Consider the following 13,538-nt stretch of genomic DNA (forward strand, 5'->3'; position numbering starts at 1 on the left):
TGCTGGCGAAAGTGAAGCTGCGCGGCGCCTAGGGCTCCGGTAGGACTGCAACCCGGTCGGAGAGGGTGTGTGCTCTGAGTCCTTCCCGGCATCTTTAGACTTGTGCTTCTTAGCTCTCTTTTCTCACAGCCCCGACAGCAATGTCGAGCCTTTTCGTTTTACGGCTCCATCCGGCTTTTTAAATACTTGGGCTGCAGTCGAAGTCGACGCACTCGAGGTCGAAGCGTTCGATCTCGTGGCGGATTTCCCTGCGCTTTTCCTCGATGTCGAGGAATGCCCCTGCGGAGCAGTCGACACAGCGCTTCCCGATGTCGTCGACTCAGAGACATTAGACTGCGCCATAGCAGGTCTCGAGTCCGGGGCTCCCCGATACTTGGGTTGCAGAGCCTGTTCCATTAATGCAACCTTTAGACAAGCAGCTCTATTTTTAAGAGTCTGCTTATTGAAGGTAGCGCAGATTGGACAATTTGATAAATTATGCAACTCTCCCAAACAAAAGAGGCAGAGATCATGCCCATCCATAGACTGGAGTTTCCCGCGGCAATCACGGCACCTTTTGAAGGTGGTCTTCTCCCTAGGCTTTTCTTTGCCCATACTCATAAGAAAGCCAGATTAGCCAAGCCCTGGGGCCGCAAATCTCACCAAAGAGTAGTCTGTGTTCGATCCAAGTCTTTCGCCAGTCTTTGTCTGTCATCCTTTCCAAGTCGTTTCCGTTTTCTTTCTGTTTTGGGGGTTTTTTTTAATCAGGTCGTCTCAGCCGAGCGTCGTCCAAAGGTTAGTCAAAGTCCGTGCCTTATCCAAGTCCGTGTCCGTTATCCAAAAGATTATTCAAAGTCCATGCCAGTTGTAAAAATCCAAATAGCAATCTGAGGAGCAAAAGTTTCCCGAAGATGTGAGCGCTTTGGCGGTCAACAAGAAACTGAGGAAAGGGGACGCCTAACCGTCGCTTAAGGGTACTGCAGCCACGCGCTGCCGACGGTTGGGCGTCACGAGGAGCTAGAAAATTCTATCCGAAGAATGGTCTGCGCAGGCGCAGAACCCAGTCCTTATGGATGTTGGAACCACTACCCAGATCCAATGGTATTTGTATGAGTAGTTCCATTTCTCAGTTCAGCCAGGGGACAGGTAAATCAACAGTGAACTTATCCCCAGGTCTTAGAAGCCTGTGTGATAAATATTTCATTTTCTCCCTGTCTCTGCCTGTTTTGCATTTCTCTATCCCCTGTTCTTCTTCATCCCCTCATTTTCCTAGCAGCTGCTGTCCCTATCACAAGAGTTCCACAATCTCCCCAAGACTTGGTGTTAAAAGAACACTGCCAAGTTTATTTATGTATTTATTATGTTTGTATACCACCTCAAACTTTCATCTCTGGGTAGTTCACAACAACGCAAAATGAATTAAAATAGAAACTAAAACCTGAAAACAATTTGAAACCCACAAGTCTAGTTAAAAAGTTGGGGAGAATAAATGTGTCTTTAAAGACTTTTTTTAAAGATGTCAGAGATCAGTTCAGGTGAGTAGTTCTATTGCTCAGATGCTCTCTCTGCTCCTAACTCCTGCTGCTGAATGCTGACTGCTCCCTCCACCCGTTATATCGGGGTTGCCTCACCCCACCAAAACAGCCATCTGTTTTGATGCCAGGCTATCTGATAGTACTTGCTGAAAAAGAAGCCCTGCAATAGCTGGGGTGCCTGCCAGACAGCTCTTATCCTCTCTTTGCCGAGAACTTTCTTGACAATGAGGTGCTGCTGCCAAGTTCAATGGGAGAAGAAAGACCATACCCACCTGTTCTCCAGAACACTCCCACCTTGATAAGAAAGAAGCTGTGCTCATATGCCTGCTTCAGTGAGAGTGAAAGGGAGGTTTGTGCTACCTTGTGGTACTGCTTCTATGAGAAAGGAAGAGATGGGCTACTATACCCTCATGCTGCTGTTGCCGCTGGACTGAAGGACAAAGACTGACCATTTGTGGCCTCAAGCTGATGCCCATGTGAAAGGCAGAGAAACTGGCCAATGTGCCCTTCCACAGTTACTGGTCACCTGAGGGAGACACACACCAACTCCTGATCCCACACACGGCTGACCCGTTTCATGTGAATGATGCTCTTTGCATCTAAGGCCAGTCAAGAATTACTATCCCATCCTCTCAAATGCAGTTCTCATCTCTTCATTCTGGCAAGAAAACAACACTGTCCAAAGAGTTTTAATACATGGAATGATGGCCCTCTAATTATTGCTAGCTTCCAGTGACATGGAAGTATTTCTGTGCTATGTCTGCCTGTCAGTAGGGAGCCCAACCACTATTTGAGGATGACAAGGTATCCGGGTGCCAACCTGAGAAGGGATGTAGGAAACCAAACCTAAATTAATTTTTTTATTATTTATTAATTAAATGTATTTAATTTATATACCGCCTGACACCAAAGGCTCTAGGCCAGGCTTCCCCAAACTGTGGCCCTCCAGATGTTGCTGAACTACAACTTCCAGCATACCCAGGCACAAAAAGTTGTGTCTAGGGATGCTGGGAGTTGTAGTTCAGCAACATTTGGAGGGCCGCAGTTTGGGGAAGCCCGCTCTAGGCGGTTCACAAAAGTAAATACAATAACAGCAGAATAAAACAACCATTAAAACAATTTAAAACATTCACAGTTTACTAAAAGTGTTGGAGATGAACTTCCAGTGCACTGACCTTTTGCACCAACTGTCCTAATGACCACTAGGGGCATTGGGAGTAGAGACAGTGAGTAAGGGTCTCCCTATCTGTCCCTACTCTATAACCCCTGAACTGACTCTGCAGCACTTCCCGTGCTGAGTCACAATCCTTCCTTTCCTCCGAGAGAGCAGATGGAAACATCTCTCTCTCCCTCCTTACCTATCCATTATGTAGTCCTTTAGATTAGAGATAGGTCTTTCCTATCTAAGTGTATTTAACCAATACATATTTAGTGTTTAGTCATACAAGGATCTCCATGTGTTTTCTCTAAATAGCTGCAATATCCAAACCATCTTCTGCTACCTACTCCGTAACTGGAGTGTGTGCTCATTCCTTAGTGTTCTGCTGTTTTACCTATTGTGGGTAAAAATCAACAACCTCTAACAAAAAGCCAGGCTAAAAAGATGTGGCTTAAGGGCTCTTTTAAAGGCAGGTAAAGATGTTGAATCACAAACGGCTACAGGGAGTGCATTCCAGAGCCCAGGAGTGACTACAGAGAAGGTCTGCTCCCGGGTCACCGCCAGGCGAGCTGGCAGCATCCGGAGACAGACCTCTCTCAATGACCTTAATGTGCAGTGGGGATCATGCAGAAGGCAACACTCTCCCAGGCAACTCAGTTGTATGCCGTTTAGGGCTTTAAAGGTAGTCACCAGCACTTTGTATTTCACCCGGAAACCTATTGGTAGCCAATACAATTGCTTTAAAACTGGCATAATATGGTCTCTCTGAGAAACCCTGGAGACCAATCTAGCCACCACATTCTGGACCAAGTAAAGTTTCTGAACTACATACAAAGGCAGCCCCATGTAGAGTGCATTGCAGTAGTCAAGCCTAGAGGTTACCAGAGAGTGCACCACAGTTCTAAGATCATTATCTTCAAGGAACGGATGCAGCTGTCATATCAACCAAAGTTGATAGAAAGCACTTCTGGCCATAGCCTGAGAGACCAGAATGAGGCCTAGGTCCAGAAGCACTCCCAAGCTACATACTTGTTCCTTCAGGGGGAGCGCAACCCCACCCAGAACAGGAAGACCTATCATGTCCCTCAAAATATGACCCCTTACCATGAGCACCTCCCTCTTGTTTGGATTCAGTTTCAATTTATTATCCCACATCTAGTCCATTACTGCCTGTAGGCAAGCATTTGGGGCGCGGGGGGGGGGGGGCGTTATGCCATTTCCTAATGATGAAATTAAATATTAAATTAACCTACCATATTACTCCTATTTTAAAAGAACTACACTGGCTACCAATATGTTTCCAGGCAAAATACAAAGTGCTGATTATAACCTATAAAGCCCTAAGCAGCTTTGGCTGGTTAGAACTTTAGCTATAAAACCCTAACCAGGGTATTTCAGAGAACATCTTCTCTATGAGTCCAACCACCCATTGAGATTATCTGGAGAGGTCCGCCTGAAGTTGTCAGCAGTTCGTCTGGTGGCTACTCAGAGATAGGCCTTCCTGATCAAATAGGAGCCTCCCTATCTCTGACAGCTTTAAATTAGACTCTTAAAATGCATCTATTCACCCAAGCTTTTTAAACTGAAATTGTGGTTTTAAACTGTTCTTAATGTTATTTCAGTTTTATGATTGTTGTAAACCACCCAGAGAAATGTGTTGGTGGGGGGAGTACAAATATACTAAATAAATAAATGTAAAACTAAATTAATGAAAACTAAAATATTAAAACTAAATAAAACTAAATTGCAATTGAAATATTACCTTCTGCACACTCTAAATTGGAGAGAAACACTATTTTATGGGAAACAGAACACCTCTGAGAATGGGTAAGCAGAACAAGCAAGATAGGAACAGATGACTTGCAACGTACACATAAATTACTAGTATTAAAACTGGACTTTTACAATTATATAATACTGTAGTCAGATGACCACTAACTCTTTGGGTCTATTCACATGCACTGGCAAAACGGGGCTAAGGAAGCCCCGTCCAGTTTTGCCAGTGTGTGTGAACCGCCAGGAGCCACGTGGCTACTGCTGGCAGCAAACCTGCTTAGGGAACCCACCACTTAGCCTGGGTTTGGGGCATGAGGGCGCCCTTAAACCAGGCTTAGTAGTTGTGTGTCGGTGTCGCGCTAATCTGTGGGGCACCTACACACGGGTAGCCACCCTGCCAGTGCTGGGAGGATCCCTATAATGCACCATGCTCTTGCACGGTGCATTATAAGAGTTCTATGGGCTGGGAAGACACATCCCAGCCCCCAACCCTCCACGCTGCTGGCAGTCGTCTGGGCGAACAATCTGCCCGTCCAGAAAGGAACCCTCGATCATCTGCTGGGGAGGTAAGCATTTTAAGGCTCTTATTAAATACATTATCTATATATATAATTCTCTAAGGCATACCCGTGGCTAATCCCATGTGTGGCAGCTCTCGCGAGAGTGAGCAGAAGCACCATGGTGATTGGGCAGTGGGGATTCCATATGCAGATAGGGAGTCGGAGCGTGTGGCACCATGGTGATTGGGCAGTAGGGATGCTATATGCAGATAGGGGGAGGAGTCTGTGATAGTTAAGGTCAGTTGGAATGCAACTGTTACTAGTCGGAAGATGATCTTGGTTGTAGAGGAGAGGAATCTATATAGATAAAAGGATAGTGGGCGGGGTCTGCGAAGAGAGGGGTCATAAGGAAGCAAAGAGGACCTTCAGGAGGAGGCTGTTGCTGTGTGAATTAGATGAGGAAACAAGATCTGTTAACTCAGGAGGGGAGAGAGAAAGAGAGAGAGAGAGAGAGAGAGAGAGAGAGAGAGAGGAAGGAAGGAAGGAGCGAGTAGAGGAGAAATAAAGAGAGAAAAAGAAAGGAGGAGAAGAGAGAAAGAAGGAAGGGTGAGGGACGGGTCTGAGCCTGTCAGTGGCCTGTGGGGAACGATTGGCTATAGCGGCAGTGGCAGCAAGGAAGGGCCCAGTCAACCCCTGCTGCTTTGGGGGGCTACTGAGGCCACTGAAGGAGGGAGGCAGGCAGGCAAGGGATGGGCCCGGCCTGTCAGTGGCCTGAAGGGAACGAGCAGCCATGGCGGTAGCAGCAGCGAGGAAGGGCCTGGTCAACCGCTGCTGCTCCTGTGGGGAGGAGCAGGAGCAGGGTGAGGGTGGGAAGGTCTCTGGGGATAGGGGGCTGCAGCTTGGCCAACAGGCATCACAATACTGCAGCCCCAAGCAACAGGGGTGAGGGGTGTGGAATAAAGGGATGGAGGAGTGACCAAGAGGGTGAGGGGGATGGAAGCAACCAGACAGAGGAAGAGGAGCAGGAGTGCAGCTCAGGTGAGGGTGGAGAGATCTCTGAGGTGAGCGGGGCTGTGGCAGGGGGTGAGGGTAGCAATCCAATACTAGTGCGCAGATGCTCTGCGCGGGTTAAGCTAGTTGTTTATACTTCACTATGAATTCAACTCTTTGTTCAATTAAACATCTCAGTTTCTAACAGTTGTTTACTGCTGTGACGATATGCATGAATTCAAAACAATCAAGCTCCTATAGATTTTCTATGTGCCTGGAATTTTTTGTATGTAGGAACAGTCTATTGTGTCAGTCTGGAGTGGTATAGTCCAGATGCAGATGTCCTACCTCAGTGAAAGCTAAGCCTAAATTATTATACCTGTGTCATGTGAAGGAATTCCTCGCAGGTAAGTGGATCATCTTCAGGGAGGCTGCAGAGAGGCACAGCGCTCATTTCTTGAAGAACAGCATTAATCCGAAATTCTATCAAGTCATTTACTCGATCAAGCAGAAGTTCAAGGTCAGCTTGAAGGGCAAAGAGGAAAAGGAGTATAATTAACAAGGCCAGGTACTTTCAGAAACCACCTTCACACTTCCTTTAAACCTAAAAATGCTAATATTTATATTGGGCAAGAGTGGCGACTTTTAATACCACAGTGAAAGGGCTTCTTTCTTATACACAGCAGCCAGTTGAGCAGCAGAGGTTATTTGTCATTAGGACAACTGAAGCATATCAAATTCCATCACTCTTATACAAAGCGCAGCACTGCAATATAACTGCACAAAATTTTTGGACGCAGGCCTCAAACAGCTGAAGATTTAGTGGCCTCACAACAACCCTGAGTACTGCTCAACAGCTGCATAGCAATATGGAGAACGTGTGATTGCAGCAAGCAAATGGCAGGCAGGGAACATCTATTTACGTTCTCACAGTTCTTTTCCCTCCATTCCCCTCCCTGCAATTGCTTTTACCAGCAATACAAGAAAACACGCACTAGACACCCTGGCTGGAGCGAAAGTAGTGGGTGGGGAAAGTGCTAAGCACAGAAACAACTTTGCCATTTCTCTGCTGGGAACTGGACCCTCCAGTGTTCCTTTGCAGCTGCTAGGTCAGTGAGGGGCATTCCGAGCCCCATGTCTGGTTGGCCCATAGTGTGGCCCATAGACCAACTCTATCTTGGCCTATAGACTATCATTCAGTCTGGAGGAGGATACATTATCCACAGCAATAGTGAGAATTCTTTTATTTATATTCCTGAAGATAAAAGTGTCTGCCTGGAGATTTGAACTATCCAGGGAGATGACAGAAAAGATTTTTTTTTTAAAAGGTTGTTTTTGCAATGATATTAGGGCCAAACTACATGTTCATCCAGACCAGGGGCATCGCAAGTTGAAGTGGGCCCTGGGACAAGCAGTGAAGATTGGCTTCCAGGCTCCCTGTCTTCTTCTTCTCTCCCCACCCCCGAGTCTTTGCTGCAGAAGAAGTATATGAACATGGGGGGAAATGGACTGTTCTCAGCGTGCCCTTTCTCTTGCACTTTTGCAAATAATGTCATACACACTGATCAGGAGACAGCAGCCTGCCACTGAGTCAGGGAGGCAGGAGGTGAGAGCAAACAGCAGGCTGTTTCCCAGCCAGGATCCCCCCACACCCACATGAGCTCAAGGACATTTGTTTCCCCACCTCCATTTGATTATAGCTATGCCCCCATCCAGATGTATGCTAAAAAGGTACATTTTCATCCAGAAGCACCTCTTTTTCTCAAAGAATAGCCATGGCAGGGGGCCCAGCTGGAACTGTGGTACACAGGGTGGATAACTTATTTATGTCATTTTATTTCTGTTTATTTTTATGTGTAAACCACTTTGAAAAATTGGGTTGAAAAGCGGTATAGCAATATGCACAGTAGCAGCAGCTCTTTCCCTCATGTCATTTACTGATCTAAAACCTTCCCCTGGAGTGGTGATTTGCCCTCAGAGTATATCTTTCTGCAAATAGCCACTTCAAGGGTAAATTGCTGGTTCAAATTGGTGATTTTTGCTGGGGAAAGACTGCAAAAAGAAAGACTTGGCCTCCTCCTCCCTGGATGCCACTGTCCCAACTAGGAGCACACGTGCACACAGGCACGCACAAACATGCACACGCACACCCTGTGGCTAAGAGAGAGAGAGAAAGGAGCAGTTCTGGTTGGAAGCACATCTCTTAAACACATGCTCTAATGAACATGTATTTTGATCCTCAGATTATACTTATTTCTTTTTGCTGCCTTTTAACACACTTTTTGAAAGTCATATATAAATATATATTATATCTATTATATATTTTGAAGAATTTGTGCAAAATAAAATCATACTTCCCAATGACCTACAGATACCAAATTTTACATACAGAATCCTGCCACTGAAATTAGTTGAATGTACTACTATTTACACTAGATTATGCACGGTGAACATTTACCTTTTTGTAGTAGTAGTAGTTTTTTGAAGAAATTCTGAATATTAAATTCCCTGATTACCTACAGAGGCTGAATAAGCCATATGCAAAGGTTGTCTCTGTATCTCAAAAGATGAATACAGCTCCACATTTGTGCACTTCTTGTGCATATTTCTCTAGGAAAAAAGTGTCAGTGTCATGCCTAACAGTAAGCTTACCAAGTTTATCTAAAACACTTTGTAGGTACTGCTCAATATTCAGGGATGTCCAGGTCAATGTAGTCATCCCAGGCTGGATGGTATCATCCACTTTAGCCAAATGTGGAGTCATTAGTATATTAAGGGGAGCCTGGATTTTCAACTTCACTCTCTTGTACTCTGCCAGCATCATCTGAAATGAGGCCCAAACAGACACAGAATAAGCCCTTATTAACTGAATGTGCTGAGCCCTGTTCTATAAATTTTAAGATAGTCCTGCACAACAACTAACCCACTAAGCTGAAAGCAGCCTATCAGTCATGTACTGTAATTTTGCCAGGTATCTGGCCACCTCCCTCCACCTTTACTACACCATGTTTTTGCAGGCTCAGACAGGAAGCATAAACCGTGCTTTATTAAGCTCCAGGTGAGCTGCTGGTAGGCAGAGTACAACTTGGTGGGTCATGAATATGCAGTTCTGCTTTAAATGCTACCAAGATGCCAATAACAGGACATTTGACAAGGTGCCTATTCTTTTATTTAATTTAAAGGGGGAAAAACAAGATGGGGAGACAAAGATTAGCAGAAGTTTATCATTACAGGGCTATTCACACATTACACTGTACACATAAGGGTGTTGGTACGAGTGTACATGTTAGTGTGTAAAACTATACATGCATCTATTATAAAAGCCAGGACAGGCACTAGATCCCTAGAAAATGCACATTACAGATTGTGTGTATTGCTGTATGTGGGTAACTTGTGAATAACTGGACAGGCATAAAGGTCAACCATCATGCATACACTGTGCTCAGATGGCATGCAAAGTGAAGCTAACATGTGAACAAGGCTTGCATTTTATGGATCTCCAAGTTTTACTTAGTGGGGCGGCGGGGAGTTCATCAAGATTAGCAATGTATGGATGATTTCAGCAGGCAATACTATATACCATAGATAATTATTCCCTTTCTTGTTAAACTAACAGTCAAACTAAAGGTCCAGGAGATTCTTAGTCAACTTTGCTTTCATGACAGTTACCTGTAACAGCACAACAAACAAGGTGGTAGAATCTCTCTCACATTTAATTTGGAATTATGAAGGAACTAGATTGTAAAGGGTCAGAGTTTCCCCGTAGATCTAATGAGGATATCTAAGCAGTTCAAAAATACCTGCAGTTTATTGAAGTTTTGTTGGTAGGAGCTGCGTTTTTGTTGAAGGGCAATGGCAAATGGTGGAATTTCCAATCCCATGCGTGACATGCATTCTGTTTCCCTTATTAACGTGAGGATCTCTGGGTCAAAATTCACAAATATTTCTCCAGTTTCTGGAGCTTTCACCAATAAAGACGCCTGAAGTCCTGCTTTGGTTAATTCAACCTGTAGACAAAGAATGTTTCAGACATTATAGTCTCAAAAACAATATTAGCTCTGATTGGCCTTTTCCAAACTATTTTTATAAGCAAAGAAGGACATTGCCATCTGATCACATGGGATGGAACCCAGGGCTCTTCTAACTAGTTGGACCTATTCAGAATTAAGTTTTCCGTGAGTCTTTGGAATATCCCATGCTTGTTCATAGAAACTATGCCAGTCATTAACAATTCCATCCATTAACTATTCGTTAACAGAGCTTGTGACAAAATACAATGTCTGGAGACCAGTTCTTAGTCTTATTTCCATAGCAGTAGCTCCATCTACAGTTTTATTTGTAAGCCTTATAAGAAAAATAAAATTTAGAGCTATTACTTTTGGTTAGCATTAGTAGAAAGACATTCCACATGGTAAGTCCAGTATGAAAATGTTTTTATTTTAAAAGCCGCCAGCATGCCACATTACCTGCTGAAGCCATCCTCTGTGGTAGATAACTTCAAACTCTAGAAGGACTTTGGCCACCCTGTTATAGTTGCGGATTATGGGCTTGGCTTCTGCTGTTTTCAGTACTGTAGAATGCTGCTGGAAAAGGTTCATGGGTTCCTGGATTCTGTGGAACAACTGCCGTGCCCACAAGATCTTACCAGCCATGGGTGGAAGATTACGAGCCATTGGGGGATCATTCTTTTGCTTGGAGTAGAGCTTAGAGACCATCTCAATGTCATGGCCATAGTTCTGAAGGATTATCTGGTATTTGTCAGCAATGCCAAGGTTAGGGATTCCTAGCCTATCAGAAAGAAACATCACAATCAGAATACATCTCCAGCACATCAGCTTCTCTTATTTTACCTTACTGCATGGTTCTGCACAGCCCATTACCACCACCAAATTGGCATGCCAGTAAAGTGAGGTGGTCATATCTCGGCCAAGTTGTGTCTATGGTGAAGCAATCATTTGACCACAAACACAGCATAGTTCAAATGGTTATACCTACATTTTAACACTGCCATGTTAATGGAAACTAGCATGGTTAGGTCTCTAACACCACTAACAGGCAGTTTAAAAAAAAAACCTAAACCAAAAAACCCAGGTCAAATATTTGTTTTCTCCTGAAGCATGAGCAGAATCTGAACCACTACTTGAAACCTATGAGAACCTTTATAAAAAAAAGTTTAGTGGCTCTTGTGTAACCTATAGCACTTGTACAAGATCTCTTTCTTTAATAGCAGTCTCCAAAGTGTAGCTATTATTATTTGAGAACGTTAGAGCAGATTCTTGCAAGTCTGAAGTGAGGTGAGGCAAGACGGAACCAAACAAGGCAGAACACCACAAGCTAGCAGTAGGAACAGTCTCTCTTGTTGCTCTGACTTGCGATTAGACATTTTATTTGTTATTTATTACCTATTTATTACCTATTTATCTATCTATTTATCTATTTAACACATTTGTATACCGCCCAAAATGCATCTCTCCGGGTGGTTTACAACAAAACAATAAAAACAACAGATTTAAAAATTAAAACATTACAACAATTTAAAATTTGAAAGGTTAAAACTATTAAAAACACAATTAAAACAATATCTAATTAAAAGCCTGGGTGAACAAATGCATCTTGACTGCCTTTTAAAAAGTTGTAAGAGATGGGGATGCTCTTATATCAGCAGGAAGTGTGTTCCAAAGCTTCAGGGCAGCAACAGAGAAGGCCCGTCAGTGGCAACCGCAGTCAGTGGCAACCGCAGACGAATTGCTCCAGAGGATCTCAATGGGTGGTGTGGTTCATAGCAAAGAAGGTGTTCTCTTAAATACCCAGGGCCCAAGCTGTTTAGGGCTTTATAGGTTATAACCAAAACTTTGTATTTTGCCTGGATACTTATCGGCAGCCAGTGTAGATCTTTTAAGATAGGAGTGATATGGTCTCTCTGAGATGACCCAGACACCAACCTGGCTGCTGTATTCTGGACTAACTGCAGTTTCCGGACTACATACAAAGGCAGCCCCACATAGAGCACATTTCAGTAATCAAGTCTGGAGGTGACCAGCAGATGTACTACTGTTCTGAGGTCATTTATCTCAAGAAATGGATACAGCTGGCATATCAGCCAAAGCTGATAAAATGCACCTCTGGACACTGCCTCAACCTGGGACACCAGGGAGAGGTCTGTGTCCAGAAGCACCCCTAGACTGTTTGACCCCATCCAGAACTGGCAGATCAAAATAATCTCCCAAGTTCCGACCCTGCACAATAAGTACCTCCATCTTAACTGGATTCAGCCTCAGCTTGTTACCTCTCATCCAGCCCACCACTGCCTCCAGGCAGGCATTTAGGGAGGTTATGCCCTCCTGATGATGTTGACATGGAGAAAAAGATTTGGGTGTCATCAGCATACTGATATCATCCTTCACCAAATCTCCTGATGCTCTCCCAGTGGTTTCATGTAGATGTCAAACAACATTGGAAAGAATACAAAGCCCTGAGGGACACCATACTGAAGTTCAGTTTTTGAAGAACAACAGTCTCCGAGGGACACCATCTGGAGTCTACCCGAGAGGTAAGAGTGGAACCACTGCAAAGCAGTGCCTCCCACCCCCATCCCCTCAGACGCCCCAGAAGGATACTATGGTCGATAGTATTGAAAGCCGCCAAGAGGTCCAAAAGGACCAACAGAGTCACACTTCACAGCGGGTAATAGATGGTTCCAAATTCTTATTCAAGGGAGGAGGGGCACCTACTAGTCCTCTCACAACCCTGAACAACCCTAACCCTAACCCCTTCATCCAGAATCAAATCATGAACTGAAAGTATTCACCGAAGTCAGGGAGTACCATTTGTCCCAGCCGTCCCCCTGGACTATTGGTAGTTATGAGGCTTCCTGGCTTATCTGGACCCCTTAGTGATGAATAGTTACAGGCCAATCTCCAATCTCCTTTGGTTGGGCAAGGTGATTGAGAGTGTGGTGGCCAACCAGCTCCAGGCAGTTTTGGAAGTAACTGATTATTTAGACCCATTTCAAACTGGCTTTAGAGCTGGCTATGGGATTGAGACAGCCTTGGTCAGCCTGATGTTTGACCTTTACTGTGGAACCAACAGAGAGAGTATGACTCTGCTGGTTCTTCTGGATCTTTCGGTGGCGTTTAATACTATCGACCATGGTATCCTTCTGGATCGCCTGGGAAGCTGGGGATAGAGAGCACTGCTTTGCAGTGGTTCTGCTCCTATCTTTTGGGTAGATTCCAGATGGTGGAGCTTGGTGACAGTTGCTCCTCAAAATGGGAGCTGTTATATGGAGTCCCCTCAGGGCTCCATTCTGTCACCAGTGCTTTTCAATATCTACATGAAACCGCTGGGTGAGGTCATCAGGAGGTCATTTGGTGCTGGGTGTTATCAGTATGCTGATGACACCCAAATCTACTTCTTCTTTTCATCTTCAGGAAATGGCACTCATTCTCTAAATGCCAGCCTACAGGCAGTAATGGGCTGGATGAGGGATAACAAGTTGAATCCAAGCAAGATGGAGGTGCTCATTGTGGGGGCTCAGAATTTGAGGGGTGAGTTAGATCTTCCTGTGCTAGATGGAGTTACACTCCCCCAGTAGGAGGT

At 44.6% G+C, this 13,538-nt stretch overlaps 1 protein-coding gene across 7 annotated transcripts in view; it reads right to left on the reverse strand.

Annotated features, from left to right (window-relative positions):
• Positions 1 to 13,538, reverse strand: part of LOC128322773 (dynein axonemal heavy chain 5-like) — a 240,360-nt gene that overhangs the window by 173,679 nt on the left and 53,143 nt on the right. For 6 of the 7 annotated variants that reach the window (XM_053244679.1, XM_053244680.1, XM_053244682.1 and 3 more), the window contains 4 exons: positions 10,406 to 10,727; positions 9,740 to 9,946; positions 8,592 to 8,763; positions 6,319 to 6,464 (listed from right to left, as the gene is read on the reverse strand). In XM_053244679.1, the coding sequence (XP_053100654.1) occupies positions 6,319 to 6,464; positions 8,592 to 8,763; positions 9,740 to 9,946; positions 10,406 to 10,727 (847 nt within the window). The remainder of the gene's footprint in view (positions 1 to 6,318; positions 6,465 to 8,591; positions 8,764 to 9,739; positions 9,947 to 10,405; positions 10,728 to 13,538) is intronic. The other variant, XM_053244685.1, reaches the window with a different exon arrangement.

The sequence above is a fragment of the Hemicordylus capensis genome, chromosome 4 (genome assembly GCF_027244095.1).
Source record: "Hemicordylus capensis ecotype Gifberg chromosome 4, rHemCap1.1.pri, whole genome shotgun sequence".
Taxonomy (NCBI): Eukaryota; Metazoa; Chordata; class Lepidosauria; order Squamata; family Cordylidae; genus Hemicordylus; species Hemicordylus capensis.